The sequence below is a fragment of the Rattus norvegicus genome, chromosome 16 (assembly GCF_021556685.1).
Source record: "Rattus norvegicus strain SHRSP/BbbUtx chromosome 16, alternate assembly SHRSP_T2T, whole genome shotgun sequence".
Taxonomy (NCBI): Eukaryota; Metazoa; Chordata; class Mammalia; order Rodentia; family Muridae; genus Rattus; species Rattus norvegicus.
The window spans coordinates 14,080,191-14,100,740 of NC_141549.1; the positions used below are offsets into that span (position 1 = coordinate 14,080,191).

At 45.9% G+C, this 20,550-nt stretch overlaps 1 protein-coding gene and 2 pseudogenes across 1 annotated transcript; all 3 read left to right on the forward strand.

Moving 5' to 3' along the window:
- The first annotated feature begins 920 nt into the window (after positions 1–920).
- On the forward strand, positions 921–2,707 carry LOC148000404 (uncharacterized; annotated as a pseudogene).
- Positions 2,708–6,129: 3,422 nt separating this feature from the next.
- Positions 6,130–7,916, forward strand: LOC134482561 (elongin-A2-like; annotated as a pseudogene).
- A 3,378-nt stretch (positions 7,917–11,294) lies between these two features.
- Positions 11,295–20,169, forward strand: LOC148000405 (uncharacterized). Its single transcript, XM_087589569.1, is given in 7 exon segments — positions 11,295–11,636; positions 11,748–11,825; positions 12,058–12,834; positions 12,836–12,927; positions 12,929–13,071; positions 18,607–18,953; positions 19,375–20,169. Coding segments are annotated over 7 exon segments (2,574 nt in total).
- Positions 20,170–20,550: the final 381 nt, after the last annotated feature.

Consider the following 20,550-nt stretch of genomic DNA (forward strand, 5'->3'; position numbering starts at 1 on the left):
AGTGGTTGTTACAGCTTGGAGTGCCACTGATTTTGGAAGTGTGTCTCGGCTTCTCCACATGCTCACCAGCAACTGTTATAATCTGAGTTTTTGATCTCAGCCATTCTGACTGCCCTCTTACGGAATCTCCGTGGTCTTTTCTTTCTTTTTTCTTGTTTTTTTTAATTTTATTTTATTATTATTATTATTATTATTTTTGGAGATCTGCATTTCCCTGATGCCTAAGGATGTTGCACATATCTGTAGGTTCTTCTCAGCCATTAGATGTTCCTCAGATGAGAATTCTTGTTTAGCTCTGCACCCCATTTTAAAGAGAGTTATTTAATTCTCTGGAGTGTAACTATTTGAGTTCTTTGAATCTTTTGGATATAGGGCATCTATTGTATGTAGGATTGGTAAAGATCTTCTCCCAAACTGTTGGCTGCTGTTTGGTCTTAATGACAGTGTCCTTTGCTTGCAGAGACTTTGAATTGATATGAGGTCCCATTGGTCTATTCTTGATCATAGAGCAGAATCCATTGGTGTTTTATTCAGTATACTTTCCGTGTGCCCATGTATTCGACCCTCCCCACACTTTTTCTTCGATTACTTTGATTCAATCTGGTCTTATGTGTATGATCTTGACCTACTTAGACTGCCACATTGAGCAAGGCTCTAGGAATGCATCTATTTGCATAATGGACCAGTCAGTAACTGACTTAGTGAGGAGGAGGAGGTGTGGCCCAGGTTCCACCTGCCAGCCTAAGGTATAAAATGGCAAATCAAAGAGAGGAAAGGAGCACTAGGCGGTTGGCCTCTCTCTGAACTTGTGGTCTGCTCAGGACAGCACACAGCTAGCTCAATAGAGGCAGGGCACGGTTGAGTTGGGTCGAGTGTGCTGATCGAACCAAGAGTGTCCCTTCGTGTCCTTGGCAGTGGACATGGAACCAGGCTCTCAGGCAGGCGCCCTGCAGGAGATCCTGGACTGTCTGTGTCGAGAGAGCGACCCAGGAAAGATCTACAAAACACTGAAGAAACTGTCTTCTGTGCCTATCCTGTGCAACAGCCTGGCAGAGATTGGCTTCAGAAAGACCATAAAGACGTTGAAGAATCAGAAGCTCCTGCTCCGCTTTGTTAAGGACCTAGTAGACAAGTGGTCACCGGGGTTCGTGCTGGAACCCCAACAAGAGCAAGACTCCCTGGACTTTGGATTGCTGAGGAGCCACAGGACAGCGCATCAGAGCACTAGTCTAGAAGAGACAAACCAGGAGCAAATATTCCAGGTAAGCCGAGTTGCTGGGGGACAGGTATTTTTTGGGCTCAGCAAATGCAACCCAGGCTGGATCCATTGCCTGAGCCCTAGCTGCAAATCCAACAGAGATTTTCACCCACAGACGCCCAGGAGTCCAAGCCTGGATCCAGCAGAAAACAGGAGCTCTGAGCAGCAGCCAGCTGTCCAGGACCCAGGGCAGGTAGGAATCCAGGGTGCGAGCTTTGAGGAGCCTTTGAGCATGAGGGGCCTTTGAGCATGAGAGAGCCAAGCCTCTCTCCAGAAAGCCAAGGCCTGTGTCAGAGAAACACAAGTGGCTTTTGATTGGGGGGCAAAGACACTACACTCATCAGGCCCCCGGGAGTGGGAGGAAGCCACTGGGACAGGTTGGGTGTTGGATTGCCTCAATTCTGAATGCTGATCACCTTCTACAGGTCCCACCACCATGCAAGAGGAAGAGTGAACTCCCCTGGCTTGAGGAAGCTCGGAGGCCTCCCGCAAAGATTCGTCGAGGTGATTCTCAAGTATCCAAGGTCCAGAGTCCCATGGCTGACTGTGCTAGCCCAGACTCTCGGTGCAGTGGTAAAACCTGCCTTGCTGTGGATGGTGTCCCGCAGCCTTCTTCCTCTCAGCTGGATGGAGAAGCGTCACCTAGGGGCTGGTATCTCAGAAAGAACAACAAAACGCCAGTCTATTCAGGTTGTCTTCCAGCAGACTCTTGTCCTCAGGAATCCCACCCAGGGCTCCTTGGGAAGCCCTCGGCTGGCATCAGGAATGCTAGTCTCGGACAATCGGCCCAAGAAGAAACAGAGCCTGGGCAGTCCAAGGAGAAGACACAGTGCCAGACGCAGACTAGCAAGCAAAGACCGAGCTTGACTAAGCCCTCTGCACACCTGTGTCTTCAGGAGTCCCAAGAGGAGAGGCTGCAGGCCCTCAGAGCCCGCATCCAAAGCTCAATGGCCAAGAGGCTGCAAGCGAGACAGACAACCATGATCTCCTTCCATACCCAGCACAAGAGCCCAGGTCAACAAGGGGAGCTTGGACCCAGAAGGGGTGATAGAGTACCAACTTCCCACAGTCTTCCTGAGGCACCTGCCCATCCAGGATCCCAGAAGCTTTCCTGCCTGCCCTCTGGAGCAAAAGGCCCCAAAAAGGCGCCAGCTAAGAGACCTGCTCCACTCATGGCCAAGGCACTCAGGGACTACAGCCGTAGGTTCTACACAAACTGAATGGCTGATGCTCTCCACAGTCACAATACCTGCCACTCCTGGGACTGGGAAGGACTGGGCATACACTCTTTCTCCTGGAAGAACTGGCACAGAACACACTGTGGTTGTCAAGCTCCAGACACACTCCACAGCACCCTTTTCTGGAGCTTTCACTGTGCCTCTGGACAAGATTTTCCAACCTGAAACCTTCTCCCATGGCAAGTTGTACACCATGCTCCAAAGTAAATAAATATCTACCTCCCCATTTATTCAGTGTGTTGGTGTTTACATGTCTTGAGAATGATGGCTACAGATAAATGTAGATATTGCATTTCCGATGGATAAATGGACTCACTGTGTACAGAGAGTTCCACAAAGGTACATTTATGTTATCATACCATCCAATATGTCTTAGAGTCATACTTAGTCATGTATGTAAATACGAGTTGAAATCTCCGTGGAAGACTAGCCCTCAGTTCCCACAATCTAGATGATTTAGTGAATCTCAGAGATATTAAAGGTAAAAACAAAACAAAATAAAATGAAACCAGTCTAAATTGAGTGATTGTGTCTGTGGGTTAGTGTGTGTGTGTGTGTCTGTGGGTTAGTGTGTGTGTTTGTGTGTGTGTGTGTGTGTGTGTGTGTGTGTGTGTGTGTGTTTCCGTGCCTGTGGGTGTGTGTGTTTTGTTAGGTGTGTTTGTGTTCGTTTATATGTTAGAGTTATGATTATTTTAGTGAAAATTCACAAGAGGCATGAAAATGCACACAGATGAGAGTAAGAAGAAAGAAGATACAGAAAGAGATAACCTGCATGTCCAGATGAGGAGCAAAGTGGGCCAAAGTTTGCCGATTTTCTCTCCTAGTACGGGAAGTGCACTGGTACACGGACACCCAGCCTTAGTCCATACCTGTGATAGTGCTTTGGATCCAAGGTCATGTGAAAAAAAGCCATGGAGAAAACCAGGTACGTGTCTACCTATTGAGAAAAGAAGTATTGAGTAGTCACAGGGAGTTTCAAAAAGGAGATAAACATTCATAGAGAAGAAAAAAGAGACAGACCTAAAGTGGCAGAGAGGCAAGCAGAAGGAGATTCAATCAAAATGAAGGGCAATCTCCTGACAACCCAGCAAGTGGAGACACAGGTGGCCAATGTCAAAATGGAAATGCAAAGGTGTGGCTTGGCTTTTGGTCTTTGTACCTGTGGGGAAAGCCATGGCCAGGAGATGTGGGGAGAAGGAAGGTATTAGAAGACAAGAGAGGCTTGCAGCACTTTGTTGCTTAAGAAAGTTGGCCTCCACAGAAAAAATCCTTGCCCTAGGAAGGCTCAAATAGCTTTGTCAAAAGGCTTCCATGACGTTTTGCGTTGTGCAGAAAACTGTGAGGAGAGTAGACTGCATCCTGTTGTTGTTCTGTTTGTTATTCTAGTTGTTCCTTTCTAACCTTTACCTTCTTTTATTCCATCCTTCCTTTGTAACTTCTTTCTTCATTCCATATTTGTTTTCTTCTTTTCATGGTCTCTTTCTGTTCCTTTTTTTTACTTATTTCTATCATTTCTTCTTTCCTTCTGTTTTTATTTCTTTTTCTATCTTGTGTTGGTTCGTTTTATTAAATCATTTTTATTGTATATATTATATATCCATTTCAAATATTATCCAGTTCTGCCTTTTATTTTCAAATAAGTCCCCTATCCATTTTGTCTTCCTTTTGTTCTAGCGAGGTGGGTGCCTGCCCATCCAACCATGCTTTCCCATTTCCCTACAGGGAGTTTTCCAGTTTTCCCATCTTAGTTAGGGTTTTTATTCCCACACAAACATCATGACCAAGAAGCAAGTTGGGGAGGAAAGGGTTTATTCAGCACCAAAGGAAGTCAAGACTCGAACTCAAGCAGGTCAGAAAGCAGAAGCTGATACTGAGGCCCTGGCGGCAGGTTTGTTACTGACTTAGGTCCCCTAACTTACTCAGCTTGCTCTCTTAGGGAAGCTAAGACTAACACCCCAGGGATGATACCACTCACACTGAGCTGTGTCCTCCTTTGTTGTTCCTAGTTGTTGAAATGCCTTACACCTGTGTCTCATGAGGCATTTCCTCAACTGGGTCTCTGTTCTCTGGGATAATGCCAGCTTATGTCAGTTTGACACACACAATTTTTCAATACACCTCCTAATAAATTATTGGTTCCCACTTCTAAAAGCACGGAAACATCCTCACTTTGGTAGTCCTTCCTCTTAAGGTTCTAGTATTGTATGGACTATATCCTGGCTACTCCAAGCTTGGTCTGCTATCCATTTCTAAGGGAGTGAAGAGTATGTTTTGTTGTGGTTGTTATTGAGGTTATTGTAGGTTTGTTTCTATTGGTTTTTCCTTTTGTTTTGTTTTGTTTCGTTTTCTTTTGTTTTATTTGTGTGTTTTTGCGTGTGTTTAGTTTACCTCCCTGAGGATCATTTCTTGTTCCATCAATTTGCACTGGATTGTCATGATTTGCTTTTTGTTAGTAGCATAGTAATTATTCAATTTTGAATATGCCCCACATTTTCTTTATCCCTTCCTCTGTTGATGGACACCTGATATCTTTCCAGCTTCTGGGTATTCTAATCAATGCTGCTATGAACATAGTGGATCAAATGTCCATTGCAAAGTTTGGAGCATCATCTCGGTGTATTCTAGGATTGGTATAGCTTGGGCCTCAGGTAATTCAATCTCTAATTTTCTGAGGAAACTCCCAACTGATTTCCAGAGTGGTTGTTCCAGCTTAGAGAGCCACTTATTTTAGACGTGTGTCTAGGCTTCTCCACATCCTCACCAGCAACTCTTATAATCTGAGTTTTTGATCTCAACCATTCTGACTGCCCTCTTACGGAATCTCCGTGGTCTTTTCTTTCTTTTCTCTTGTTTTTTTTTTAATTTTATTTTATTATTATTATTATTATTATTATTATTATTATTATTATTATTATTTTTGGAGATCTGCATTTCCCTGATGCCTAAGGATGTTGCACATATCTGTAGGTTCTTCTCAGCCATTAGATGTTCCTCAGATGAGAATTCTTCTTTAGCTCTGCACCCCATTTAAAGAGAGTTATTTAATTCTCTGGAGTGTAACTATTTGAGTTCTTTGAATCTTTTGGATATAGGGCATCTATTGTATGTAGGATTGGTAAAGATCGTCTCCCAAACTGTTGGCTGCAGTTTGGTCTTAATGACAGTGTCCTTTGCTTGCAGAGACTTTGAATTGATATGAGGTCCCATTGGTCTATTCTTGATCATAGAGCAGAAGCCATTGGTGTTTTATTCAGTATACTTTCCGTGTGCCCATGTATTCGACACTCCCCACACTTTTTCTTCGATTACTTTGATTCAATCTGGTCTTATGTGTATGACCTTGACCTACTTAGACTGCCACTTTGAGCAAGGCTCTAGGAATGCATCTATTTGCATAATGGACCAGTCAGTAACTGATGTAGTGAGGAGGAGGTGTGGCCCAGGTTCCACCTGCCAGCCTAAGGTATAAAATGGCAAATCAAAGAGAGGAAAGGAGCACTAGGCGGTTGGCCTCTCTCTGAACTTGTGGTCTGCTCAGGACAGCACACAGCTCACTAGAGGCAGGGCACGGACGAGTTGGGTCGATTGTGCTGATCGAACCAAGAGTGTCCCTTCGTGTCCTTGGCAGTGGACATGGAACCAGGCTCTCAGGCAGGCGCACTGCAGGAGATCCTGGACTGTCTGTGTCGAGAGAGCGACCCAGGAAAGATCTACAAAACACTGAAGAAACTGTCTTCTGTGCCTATCCTGTGCGACAGCCTGGCAGAGATTGGCTTCAGAAAGACCATAAAGACGTTGAAGTATCAGCAGCTCCTGCTCCGCTTTGTTAAGGACCTAGTACACAAGTGGTCACCGGGGTTTGTGCTGGGACCCCAACAAGAGCAAGACTCCCTGGACTTTGGATTGCTGAGGAGCCACAGGACAGCGCATCAGAGCACTGGTCTAGAAGAGACAAACCAGGAGCAAATATTCCAGGTAAGCCGAGTTGCTGGGGGACAGGTATTTTTTGGGCTCAGCAAATGCAACCCAGGCTGGATCCATTGCCTGAGCCCTAGCTGCAAATCCAACAGAGATTTTCACCCACAGACGCCCAGGAGTCCAAGCCTGGATCCAGCAGAAAACAGGAGCTCTGAGCAGCAGCCAGCTGTCCAGGACCCAGGGCAGGTAGGAATCTAGGGTGCGAGCTTTGAGGAGCCTTTGAGCGTGAGGGGCCTTTGAGAATGAGGGAGCCAAGCCTCTCTCCAGAAAGCCAGGGCCTGTGTCAGAGAAACACAAGTGGCTCGTGATTGGGGGGCAAAGAAACAACACTCATCAGGCCCCCGGGAGTGGGAGGAAGCCACTGGGACAGGTTGGGTGTTGGATTGCCTCAATTCTGAATGCTGATCTCCTTCTACAGGTCCCACCACCATGCAAGAGGAAGAGTGAACTCCCCTGGCTTGAGGAAGCTCGGAGGCCTCCCGCAAAGATTCGTCGAGGTGATTCTCAAGTATCCAAGGTCCAGAGTCCCATGGCTGACTGTGCTAGCCTAGACTCTCGGTGCAGTGGTAAAACCTGCCTTGCTGTGGATGGTGTCCCGCAGCCTTCTTCCTCTCAGCTGGATGGAGAAGCGTCACCTAGGGGCTGGTATCTCAGAAAGAACAACAAAACGCCAGTCTATTCAGGTTGTCTTCCAGCAGACTCTTGTCCTCAGGAATCCCACCCAGGGCTCCTTGGGAAGCCCTCGGCTGGCATCAGGAATGCTAGTCTCGGACAATCGGCCCAAGAAGAAACTGAGCCTGGGCAGTCCAAGGAGAAGACACAGTGCCAGACGCAGACTAGCAAGCAAAGACCGAGCTTGACTAAGCCCTCTGCACACCTGTGTCTTCAGGAGTCCCAAGAGGAGAGGCTGCAGGCCCTCAGAGCCCGCATCCAAAGCTCAATGGCCAAGAGGCTGCAAGCGAGACAGACAACCATGATCTCCTTTCATACCCAGCACAAGAGCCCAGGTCAACAAGGGGAGCTTGGACCCAGAAGGGGTGATAGAGTACCAACTTCCCACAGTCTTCCTGAGGCACCTGCCCATCCAGGATCCCAGAAGCTTTCCTGCCTGCCCTCTGGAGCAAAAGGCCCCAAAAAGGCGCCAGCTAAGAGACCTGCTCCACTCATGGCCAAGGCACTCAGGGACTACAGCCGTAGGTTCTAAACAAACTGAATGGCTGATGCTCTCCACAGTCACAATACCTGCCACTCCTGGGACTGGGAAGGACTGGGCATACAATCTTTCTCCTGGAAGAACTGGCACAGAACACACTGTGGTTGTCAAGTTCCAGACACACTCCATAGCACCCTTTTCTGGAGTTTTCACTGTGCCCCTGGATAAGATTTTCCAACCTTAACCCTTGTCCCATGGCAAGTTGTACATCATGCTCCAAAGTAAATAAATATCTACCTCCCCCTTTATTCAGTGTGTTGGTGTTTACATGTCTTGAGAATGATGGCTACAGATAAATGTAGATATTGCATTTCCGATGGATAAATGGACTCACTGTGTACAGAGAGTTCCACAAAGGTACATTTATGTTATCATACCATCCAATATGTCTTAGAGTCATACTTAGTCATGTATGTAAATACGAGTTGAAATCTCCGTGGAAGACTAGCCCTCAGTTCCCACAATCTAGATGATTTAGTGAATCTCAGAGATATTAAAGGTAAAAACAAAACAAAATAAAATGAAACCAGTCTAAATTGAGTGATTGTGTCTGTGGGTTAGTGTGTGTGTGTGTCTGTGGGTTAGTGTGTGTGTTTGTGTGTGTGTGTGTGTGTGTGTGTGTGTGTGTGTGTTTCCCTGCCTGTGGGTGTGTGTGTTTTGTTAGGTGTGTTTGTGTTCGTTTATATGTTAGAGTTATGATTATTTTAGTGAAAATTCACAAGAGGCATGAAAACGCACACAGATGAGAGTAAGAAGAAAGAAGATACAGAAAGAGATAACCTGCATGTCCAGATGAGGAGCAAAGTGGGCCAAAGTTTGCCGATTTTCTCTCCTATTACGGGAAATGCACTGGTACACGGACACCCAGCCTTAGTCCATACCTGTGATAGTGCTTTGGATCCAAGGTCATGTGAAAAAAAGCCATGGAGAAAACCAGGTACGTGTCTACCTATTGAGAAAAGAAGTATTGAGTAGTCACAGGGAGTTCCAAAAAGGAGATAAACATTCATAGAGAAGAAAAAAGAGACAGACCTAAAGTGGCAGAGAGGCAAGCAGAAGGAGATTCAATCAAAATGAAGGGCAATCTCCTGTCAACCCAGCAAGTGGAGACACAGGTGGCCAATGTCAAAATGGAAATGCAAAGGTGTGGCTTGGCTTTTGGTCTTTGTACCTGTGGGGAAAGCCATGGCCAGGAGATGTGGGGAGAAGGAAGGTATTAGAAGACAAGAGAGGCTTGCAGCACTTTGTTGCTTAAGAAAGTTGGCCTCCACAGAAAAAATCCTTGCCCTATGAAGGCTCAAATAGCTTTGTCAAAAGGCTTCCATGACGTTTTGCATTGTGCAGAAAACTGTGAGGAGAGTAGACTGCATCCTGTTGTTGTTCTGTTTGTTATTCTAGTTGTTCCTTTCTAACCTTTTCCTTCTTTTATTGCATCTTTCCTTTGTAACTTCTTTCTTCATTCCTTCTGTCTTTTCTTCTTTTAATGCTCTCTTTCTGTTCCTTTTTTTTTTACTTATGTCTATCATTTCTTCTTTCCTTCTGTTTTTATTTCTTTTTCTATCCTGTGTTGTTTCGTTTTATTTATTCATTTTTATTGGATATATTATATAGACATTTCAAATATTATCCATTCTTCCTCTTTGTTTTCAAATAAGAACCCTATCCATTTTATCTTCCTTTTGTTCTAGTGAGGTGAGTGCCTGCCCATCCAACCATGCTTTCCCATTTCCCTACACTGAGTTTTCCAGTTTTCCCATCTTACTTAGGGTTTTTATACACACACAAACATCATGACCAAGAAGCGAGTTGGGGAGGAAAGGGTTTATTCAGCACCAAAGGAAGTCAAGACTCGAACTCAAGCAGGTCAGAAAGCAGAAGCTGATACTGAGGCCCTGGCGGCAGGTTTGTTACTGATGTATGTCCCCTAACTTACTCAGCTTGCTCAGTTAGGGAAGCTATGACTAACACCCCAGGGATGATACCACTCACACTGAGCTGTGTTCTCCTTTGTTGTTCCTAGTTGTTGAAATGACTTACACCTGTGTCTCATGAGGCATTTCCTCAACTGGGTCTCTGTTCTCTGGGATAATGCCAGCTTATGTCAGTTTGACACACACAATTTTTCAGTACACCTCCTAATAAATTATTGGTTCCCCCTTTTAAAAGCACTGAAACATCCTTACTTTGGTAGTCCTTCCTCTTAAGGTTCTAGTATTGTATGGACTATATCCTGTCTACTCCAAGCTTGGTCTGCTATCCATTTCTAAGGGAGTGAAGAGTATGTTTTGTTGTGGTTGTTATTGAGGTTATTGTTGGTTTGTTTCTATTGGTTTTTATTTTTGTTTTGTTTTCTTTTGTTTTGTTTGTGTGTTTGTGCATGTGTTTGGTTTACCTCCCTGAGGATAATTTCTTGTTCCATCCATTTGCACTAGAATGTCATGATATGATTTTGTTAGTAGCATAGTAATTATTCAATTTTGAATATGTCCCACATTTTCTTTATCGCTTCCTCTGTTGATGGACACCTGATATCTTTCCAGCTTCAGGGTATTCTAATCAATGCTGCTATGAACTTAGTGGATCAAATGTCTATTGTAAAGTTTGGAGCATCATCTCGGTGTATTCTAGGATTGGTATAGCTTGGGCCTCAGGTAATTCAATCTCTAATTTTCTGAGGAAACTCCGAACTGATTTCCAGAGTGGTTGTTCCAGCTTAGAGTGCCACTTATTTTAGAGGGTGTGTCTAGGCTTCTCCACATCCTCACCAGCAACTGTTATACTCTGAGTTTGTGATCTCAGCCATTCTGACTGCCCTCTTACGGAATCTCCGTGGTCTTTTCTTTTTTTTCTTGTTTTTTTTAATTTTATTTTATTATTATTATTATTATTTTTGGAGATCTGCATTCCCCTGATGCCTAAGGATGTTGCACATATCTGTAGGTCCTTCTCAGCCGTTAGATGTTCCTCAGATGAGAATTCTTCTTTAGCTCTGCACCCCATTTTAAAGAGAGTTATTTAATTCTCTGGAGTGTAACTATTTGAGTTCTTTGAATCTTTTGGATATAGGGCATCTATTGTATGTAGGATTGGTAAAGATCTTCTCCCAAACTGTTGGCTGCTGTTTGGTCTTAATGACAGTGTCCTTTGCTTGCAGAGACTTTGAATTGATATGAGGTCCCATTGGTCTATTCTTGATCATAGAGCAGAATCCATTGGTGTTTTATTCAGTATACTTTCCGTGTGCCCATGTATTCGACACTCCCCACACTTTTTCTTCGATTACTTTGATTCAATCTGGTCTTATGTGTATGATCTTGACCTACTTAGACTGCCACTTTGAACAAGGCTCTAGGAATGCATCTATTTGCATAATGGACCAGTCAGTATCTGACGTAGTGAGGAGGAGGTGTGGCCCAGGTTCCACCTGCCAGCCTAAGGTATAAAATGGCAAATCAAAGAGAGGAAAGGAGCACTAGGCTGTTGGCCTCTCTCTGAACTTGTGGTCTGCTCAGGACAGCACACAGCTCACTAGAGGCAAGGCACGGACGAGTTGGGTCGAGAGTGCTGATCGAACCAAGAGTGTCCCTTCATGTCCTTGGCAGTGGACATGGAACCAGGCTCTCTGGCAGGCGCCCTACAGGAGATCCTGGACTGTCTGTGTCGAGAGAGCGACCCAGGAAAGATCTACAAAACACTGAAGAAACTGTCTTCTGTGCCTATCCTGTGCGACAGCCTGGCAGAGATTGGCTTCAGAAAGACCATAAAGACGTTGAAGACTCAGCAGCTCCTGCTCCCCTTTGTTAAGGACCTAGTAGACAAGTGGTCACCGGGGTTCATGCTGGGACCCCAACAAGAGCAAGACTCCCTGGACTTTGGATTGCTGAGGAGCCACAGGACAGCGCATCAGAGCACTTGTCTAGAAGAGACAAACCGGGAGCAAATATTCCAGGTAAGCCCAGTTGCTGGGGGACAGGTATTTTTTGGGCTCAGCAAATGCAACCCAGGCTGGATCCATTGCCTGAGCCCTAGCTGCAAATCCAACAGAGATTTTCACCCACAGACGCCCAGGAGTCCAAGCCTGGATCCAGCAGAAAACAGGAGCTCTCAGCAGCAGCCAGCTGTCCAGGACCCAGGGCAGGTAGGAATCCAGGGTGCGAGCTTTGAGGAGCCTTTGAGCGTGAGGGGCCTTTGAGCATGAGGGAGCCAAGCCTCTCTCCAGAAAGCCAGGGCCTGTGTCATAGAAACACAAGTGGCTTGTGATTGGGGGGCAAAGAAACAACACTCATCAGGCCCCCGGGAGTGGGAGGAAGCCACTGGGACAGGTTGGGTGTTGGATTGCCTCAATTCTGAATGCTGATCTCCTTCTACAGGTCCCACCACCATGCAAGAGGAAGAGTGAACTCCCCTGGCTTGAGGAAGCTCGGAGGCCTCCCGCAAAGATTCGTCGAGGTGATTCTCAAGTATCCAAGGTCCAGAGTCCCATGGCTGACTGTGCTAGCCTAGACTCTCGGTGCAGTGGTAAAACCTGCCTTGCTGTGGATGGTGTCCCGCAGCCTTCTTCCTCTCAGCTGGATGGAGAAGCGTCACCTAGGGGCTGGTATCTCAGAAAGAACAACAAAACGCCAGTCTATTCAGGTTGTCTTCCAGCAGACTCTTGTCCTCAGGAATCCCACCCAGGGCTCCTTGGGAAGCCCTCGGCTGGCATCAGGAATGCTAGTCTCGGACAATCGGCCCAAGAAGAAACTGAGCCTGGGCAGTCCAAGGAGAAGACACAGTGCCAGACGCAGACTAGAAAGCAAAGACCGAGCTTGACTAAGCCCTCTGCACACCTGTGTCTTCAGGAGTCCCAAGAGGAGAGGCTGCAGGCCCTCAGAGCCCGCATCCAAAGCTCAATGGCCAAGAGGCTGCAAGCGAGACAGACAACCATGATCTCCTTCCATACCCAGCACAAGAGCCCAGGTCAACAAGGGGAGCTTGGACCCAGAAGGGGTGATAGAGTACCAACTTCCCACAGTCTTCCTGAGGCTCCTGCCCATCCAGGATCCCAGAAGCTTTCCTGCCTGCCCTCTGGAGCAAAAGGCCCCAAAAAGGCGCCAGCTAAGAGACCTGCTCCACTCATGGCCAAGGCACTCAGGGACTACAGCCGTAGGTTCTACACAAACTGAATGGCTGATGCTCTCCACAGTCACAATACCTGCCACTCATGGGACTGGGAAGGACTGGGCATACACTCTTTCTCCGAAGAACTGGCACAGAACACACTGTGGTTGTCAAGCTCCAGACACACTCCACAGCACCCTTTTCTGGAGTTTTCACTGTGCCTCTGGACAAGATTTTCCAACCTTAACCCTTGTCCCATGGCAAGTTGTACATCATGCTCCAAAGTAAATAAATATCTACCTCCCCCTTTATTCAGTGTGTTGGTGTTTACATGTCTTGAGAATGATGGCTACAGATAAATGTAGATATTGCATTTCTGATGGATAAATGGACTCACTCTGTACAGACAGTTCCACAAAGGTACATTTATGTTATCATACCATCCAATATGTCTTAGAGTCATACTTAGTCATGTATGTAAATACGAGTTGAAATCTCCGTGGAAGACTAGCCCTCCATTCCTACAATCTAGATGATTTAGTGAATCTCAGAGATATTAAAGGTAAAAACAAAACAAAATAAAATGAAACCTGTCTAAATTGAGTGATTGTGTCTGTGGGTTAGTGTTTGTGTGTGTCTGTGGGTTAGTGTGTGTGTGTGTGTGTGTTTCCCCTCGTGTGGGTGTGTGTATGTCTTGTTATGTGTGTGTTTGTGTGTCCTGTGCTATCTTGCCAGCAAGAACATGTGGGGACCCTCGAATCCTTCTGCATCAAAAATGTTTATTGTAGCTTGAATGAGGGCCCGGGGCCACAGCATGGCGTGGCTTATATACACCCTAGCAGGGCACATCCTCACCTGTTTGGTCGCTTACCCATGATCTCACAGGCACGCTCCTGAGTGGGCAAAGACCTGGCACGAGGGCACTCTTGCACATGCACACACATTTAACTTCCTGAAAGGACGTCAGTTGGCCCAGTGGCGGCCAGCACCATCTTGTTATGGCAAAAGCTATCCCGGCTTTCCACGTGGGGCGCAGTGGAAGCCAGCTCCATCTTGTGGTGGCCAATGTTATTGTGGCTCTCCACATTCCCCCCTTATTGTTTTACTAATATGAGGCTGGTCTAGGTCCCTGCAGTTAAGTCCATCTGCTCTGGCTCCTGTCTTAGTTCGTTCCTCTGTGTCACAGCCTTATCCGTAGAAGGGTAACCCTATCGCCACTGGGCCCCATGTCTTAGATTGGTCTGTGCATGAGGAAAGTTGCCCATCCTTAGATACCGCAGTGCTGTGTGACAATAACTGTTAAATGACCTAGGGCGAACTCAAAAAAGAGGCCAGCCAGAAAATGAGTTAGTGGGGAAATCATGATCACTCTATCGCGTGCAATGAGGAAACCTCAGCGATGTAGAAGGGCTGATCAAAGAATCTTTGAGTCTCTCTCATCCCAGTGTAATGGATCCACAGATCCATGGGGTGCAAGAGCAGAGAACGCAATGAGGAAACCTCAGCGATGTAGAAGGGCTGATCAAAAAATCTTTGAGTCTCTCTCATCCCAGTGTAATGGATCCACAGATCCATGGGGTGCAAGAGCAGAGAACTCAGATACCGACTAATTCCTGAGCATAGATAACCAAATTTCAGGGGAGGCCCCTTGTTCAATGGCCACAAGTGCTTGAGTGATAACGACCTTGTCACCGTTCTGTTGAGATCTGAGTTTACAAACCAACCATAGCATGAACACTAATCCACAGCATAGGGCTGCACCAAACAGAGCCACTCCCGATAAGTAGTGGGCACCTCATCTGGTTTTCCTCAGCTGCTACCACCAAGGGCCATAGTCAAGCCACTCCTATAATAAAATTTAGAAATCCCAATTGTCTGCAACTACTCCAGAAAGTTTACCCACTGTACTTGCCTAACAATAGACTGGGGGAGGGTAACTCTAGACCCTGTAGACACAATGGCTGTAGCAGTAATGGCTGCTACAATAGCAGCGAAAGTAACAAGGTCTTTCCCTTAGGATCAGCCATTCTTTTCTGGAACAACCAGCAGGCAATGGAACCATGTCTGAGATCTTCATAACCAGGGCAGAGTTCCCCAGTCCACAGCAGCTTCACACAGGTGGCATTCCTGTGAAGCTATAGACTGCAAAATGACAACACCAGTTAAGGCAGCAAGAGTCACCTGGGGAATGAGGGGGGCAGCAACGGCTGGTGTCCAGTCTTCTCCAGCAAGCAGCAGTGCACAGAGGGTCAGAGAGCAGGCCACAGTGGGACGGGACACACGCAGCGGTAACAATGACTGCAGCAACGCAAAAATCTCTATGATGACAAAAGATGAGGGGGAATCTTCCATCTTCCTTCCAGGGCAGAGGAATGACTCTAGGGACCTGAACCACGAGAGCTGAATCTTCATGCTCCCAGGATCAGCAAGTCTCAGCAACCACCTCTGGCAACTGGCATACTCTTGTGGAATCCTGTAGAAAAAACACAAAGATTCCCTCTTCCCCATAAAAATATCTGAACAGGATCATGCCAATACGTAAATCTTTCTATTTCACCCAGCCAGAAGTCTGCCTACTTGTAGGGTGCCATAAGCACTCAAGGGTTCCTTGGCATCCAAATTTTAAAATTGGAAATAAAAAGAGTATTGTTAAATAATTGTATAGAATACATAGCATACAGGGATAACTCCCCACACCCCCTTTTTTTCACATTTTGATCATCCGTGTTGTGTTTCATGTGTTCTATGCATCTAGGGTAATTCAAGCTTTTGGTCCAATAGCCACTTATCAATGAGTGCATATCATGTGTGTTTTTCTGTGATTGGGTTACCTCACTCAGGATGATATTTTCCAGTTTCAACAATTTGTCTATGAATTTCATAAAGGTATTGTTTTTGATAGCTGAGTAATATTCCATTGTGTAGATGTACCACATTTTCTGTATCCATTCCTCTGTTGAAGAGCATCTGTGTTCTTCCAGCTACTGGCTATTAAATTAGGCTATAATGAACATAGTGAAGCACATGTCTTTTTATATGTAGTCCTTCTTCTTAAGGTTCTTGTATTCTGTGGACAATCCAAACAACTCCAAGCTTTGTTTTACTATCCATTTCTAAGGGAGTGAAGAGTATGTTTTGTTGTGTTTTTTGTTGTGGTGTAAAAGATATTGCAGGTGAAATGAAAATATATTACTAGACTAAAGTTTTTGATTATGTCTGTGCTTGTGTGTGTGTGTGTGTGTGTGTGTGTGTGTGTTTGTGTGTGTTTCTGTGTTAGAGCTATGTGTACCTGTGGGATAAATTAGACCAGATATACCCAAGTAAATCTATGGGCAGAGAATGATAGAACAAGACAGAAAGGAATATCATCCACAAATTAAAACCAGAATAAATTATACATTGGAAAATGTGTACTTGTGAGTGTTTTTCTATGTGCTCATAAGAGTGTGTCTATGTGTGTGTGTGTGTGTGTGTGTGTGTGTGTGTGTGTGTGTTTGTGTGTTTCTCCGAGTGTGGTTGTGTGTGTCTTGTTAGGTGTGTGTTTGTGTTCGTGTATGGTTAGAGTTATGATTATTTTAGTGAAATGCACAAGAGGCATGAAAACACACACAGATGAGAGTAAGAAGAAAGAAGATACAGAAAGAGATAACCTGCATGTCCTGATGAGGAGCAAAGTGGGCCAAAGTTTGCAGATTTTCTCTCCTATTACGGGAAGTGCACTGGTACACGGACAACCACCCTTATTCCATACCTGTGCTAGTGCTTTGGATCCAAGGTCATGTGAACAAAAGCCGTGGAGAAAACCAGGTACGTGTCTACCTATTGAGAAAAGAAGTATTGAGTAGTCACAGGGAGTTTCAAAAAGGAGATAAACATTCATAGAGAAGAAAAAAGAGACAGACCTAAAGTGGCAGAGAGGCAAGCAGAAGGAGATTCAATCAAAATGAAGGGCAATCCCCTGACAACCCAGCAAGTGGAGACACAGGTGGCCAATGTCAAAATGGAAATGCAAAGGTCTGGCTTGGCTTTTGGTCTTTGTACCTGTGGGGAAAGCCATGGCCAGGAGATGTGGGGAGAAGGAAGGTATTAGAAGACAAGAGAGGCTTGCAGCACTTTGTTGCTTAAGAAAGTTGGCCTCCACAGAAAAAATCCTTGCCCTAGGAAGGCTCAAATAGCTTTGTCAAAAGGCTTCCATGACGTTTTGCATTGTGCAGAAAAGTGTGAGGAGAGTAGACTGCATCCTGTTGTTGTTCTGTTTGTTATACTAGTTGTTCCTTTCTAACCTTTACCTTCTTTTATTCCATCCTTCCTTTGTAACTTCTTTCTTCATTCCATATTTGTTTTCTTCTTTTCATGGTCTCTTTCTGTTCCTTTTTTTTACTTATTTCTATCATTTCTTCTTTCCTTCTGTTTTTATTTCTTTTTCTATCTTGTGTTGGTTCGTTTTATTAAATCATTTTTATTGTATATATTATATATCCATTTCAAATATCATCCAGTTCTGCCTTTAATTTTCAAATAAGTCCCCTATCCATTTTGTCTTCCTTTTGTTCTAGCGAGGTGGGTGCCTGCCCATCCAACCATGCTTTCCCATTTCCCTACAGGGAGTTTTCCAGTTTTCCCATCTTAGTTAGGGTTTTTACTCCCACACAAACATCATGACCAAGAAGCAAGTTGGGGAGGAAAGGGTTTATTCAGCACCAAAGGAAGTCAAGACTCGAACTCAAGCAGGTCAGAAAGCAGAAGCTGATACTGAGGCCCTGGCGGCAGGTTTGTTACTGACTTATGGCCCCTAACTTACTCAGCTTCCTATCTTAGGGAAGAAAGACTAACACCCCAGGGATGATACCACTCAGACTGAGCTGTGTCCTCCTTTGTTGTTCCTAGTTGTTGAAATGCCTTACACCTGTGTCTCATGAGGCATTTCCTCCACTGGGTCTCTGTTCTCTGGGATAATGCCAGCTTATGTCAGTTTGACACACACAATTTTTCACTACACCTCCTAATAAATTATTGGTTCCCACTTCTAAAAGCACGGAAACATCCTCACTTTGGTAGTCCTTCCTCTTAAGGTTCTAGTATTGTATGGACTATATCCTGGCTACTCCAAGCTTGGTCTGCTATCCATTTCTAAGGGAGTGAAGAGTATGTTTTGTTGTGGTTGTTATTGAGGTTATTGTAGGTTTGTTTCTATTGGTTTTTCCTTTTGTTTTGTTTTGTTTCGTTTTCTTTTGTTTTATTTGTGTGTTTTTGCGTGTGTTTAGTTTACCTCCCTGAGGATCATTTCTTGTTCCATCAATTTGCACTGGATTGTCATGATTTGCTTTTTGTTAGTAGCATAGTAATTATTCAATTTTGAATATGCCCCACATTTTCTTTATCCCTTCCTCTGTTGATGGACACCTGATATCTTTCCAGCTTCTGGGTATTCTAATCAATGCTGCTATGAACATAGTGGATCAAATGTCCATTGCAAAGTTTGGAGCATCATCTCGGTGTATTTGATTCAATCTGGTCTTATGTGTATGACCTTGACCTACTTAGACTGCCACTTTGAACAAGGCTCTAGGAATGCATCTATTTGCATAATGGACCAGTCAGTAACTGACGTAGTGAGGAGGAGGTGTGGCCCAGGTTCCCCCTGCCAGCCTAAGGTATAAAATGGCAAATCAAAGAGAGGAAAGGAGCACTAGGCGGTTGACCTCTCTCTGAACTTGTGGTCTGCTCAGGACAGCACACAGCTCACTAGAGGCAGGGCAGGGACGAGTTGGTTCGAGTGTGCTGATCGAACCAAGAGTGTCCCTTCGTGTCCTTGGCAGTGGACATGGAACCAGGCTCTCAGGCAGGCGCCCTGCAGGAGATCCTGGACTGTCTGTGTCGAGAGAGCGACCCAGGAAAGATCTACAAAACACTGAAGAAACTGTCTTCTGTGCCTATCCTGTGCGACAGCCTGGCAGAGATTGGCTTCAGAAAGACCATAAAGACGTTGAAGAATCAGCAGCTCCTGCTCCCCTTTGTTAAGGACCTAGTAGACAAGTGGTCACCGGGGTTCGTGCTGGGACCCCAACAAGAGCTAGACTCCCTGGACTTTGGATTGCTGTGGAGCCACAGGACAGCGCATCAGAGCACTGGTCTAGAAGAGACAAACCAGGAGCAAATATTCCAGGTAAGCCGAGTTGCTGGGGGACAGGTATTTTTTTGGGCTCAGCAAATGCAACCCAGACTGGATACATTGCCTGAGACCTAGCTGCAAATCCAACAGAGATTTTCACCCACAGACGCCCAGGAGTCCAAGCCTGGATCCAGCAGAAAACAGGAGCTCTGAGCAGCAGCCAGCTGTCCGGGACCCAGGGCAGGTAGGAATCCAGGGTGCGAGCTTTGAGGAGCCTTTGAGCATGAGGGGCCTTTGAGCATGAGGGAGCCAAGCCTCTCTCCAGAAAGCCAGGGCCTGTGTCAGAGAAACACAAGTGGCTTGTGATTGGGGGGCAAAGAAACTACACTCATCAGGCCCCCGGAGTGGGAGGAAGCCACAGGGACAGTTTGGGGGTTGGATTGCCTCAATTCTGAATGCTGATCTCCTTCTACAGGTCCCACCACCATGCAAGAGGAAGAGTGAACTCCCCTGGCTTGAGGAAGCTCGGAGGCCTCCGGCAAAGATTCGTCGAGGTGATTCTCAAGTATCCAAGGTCCAGAGTCCCATGGCTGACTGTGCTAGCCCAGACTCTCGGTGCAGTGGTAACACCTGCCTTGCTGTGGATGGTGTCCCGCAGCCTTCTTCCTCTCAGCTGGATGGAGAAGCGTCACCTAGGGGCTGGTATCTCAGAAAGAACAACAAAACGCCAGTCTATTCAGGTTGTCTTCCAGCAGACTCTTGTCCTCAGGAATCCCACCCAGGGCTCCTTGGGAAGCCCTCGGTTGGCATCAGGAATGCTAGTCTCGGACAATCGGCCCAAGAAGAAACTGAGCCTGGGCAGACCAAGGAGAAGACACAGTGCCAGACGCAGACTAGCAAGCAAAGACCGAGCTTGACTAAGCCCTCTGCACACCTGTGTCTTCAGGAGTCCCAAGAGGAGAGGCTGCAGGCCCTCAGAGCCCGCATCCAAAGCTCAATGGCCAAGAGGCTGCAAGCGAGACAGACAACCATGATCTCCTTCCATACCCAGCACAAGAGCCCAGGTCAACAAGGGGAGCTTGGACCCAGAAGGGCTGATACTGTACCAACTTCCCACAGTCATCCTGAGGCACCTGCCCATCCAGGATCCCAGAAGCTTTCCTGCCTGCCCTCTGGAGCAAAAGGCCCCAAAAAGGCGCCAGCTAAGAGACCTGCTCCACTCATGGCCAAGGCACTCAGGGACTACAGCCGTAGGTTCTACACAAACTGAATGGCTGATGCTCTCCACAGTCACAATACCTGCCACTCCTGGGACTGGGAAGGACTGGGCATACACTCTTTCTCCTGGAAGAACTAGCACAGAACACATTGTGGTTGTCAAGCTCCAGACACACTCCACAGCACCCTTTTCTGGAGTTTTCACTGTGCCTCTGGACAAGATTTTCCAACCTGAACACTTGTCCCATGGCAAGTTGTAAATCATGCTCCAAAGTAAATAAATATCTACCTCCCCCTTTATTCAGTGTGTTGGTGTTTACATGTCTTGAGAATGATCGCTACAGATTAATGTAGATATTGCATTTCAGTTGGATAAATGGACTCACTCTGTACAGAGGAGTTCCACAAAGGTACCTTTATGTTATCATACCAT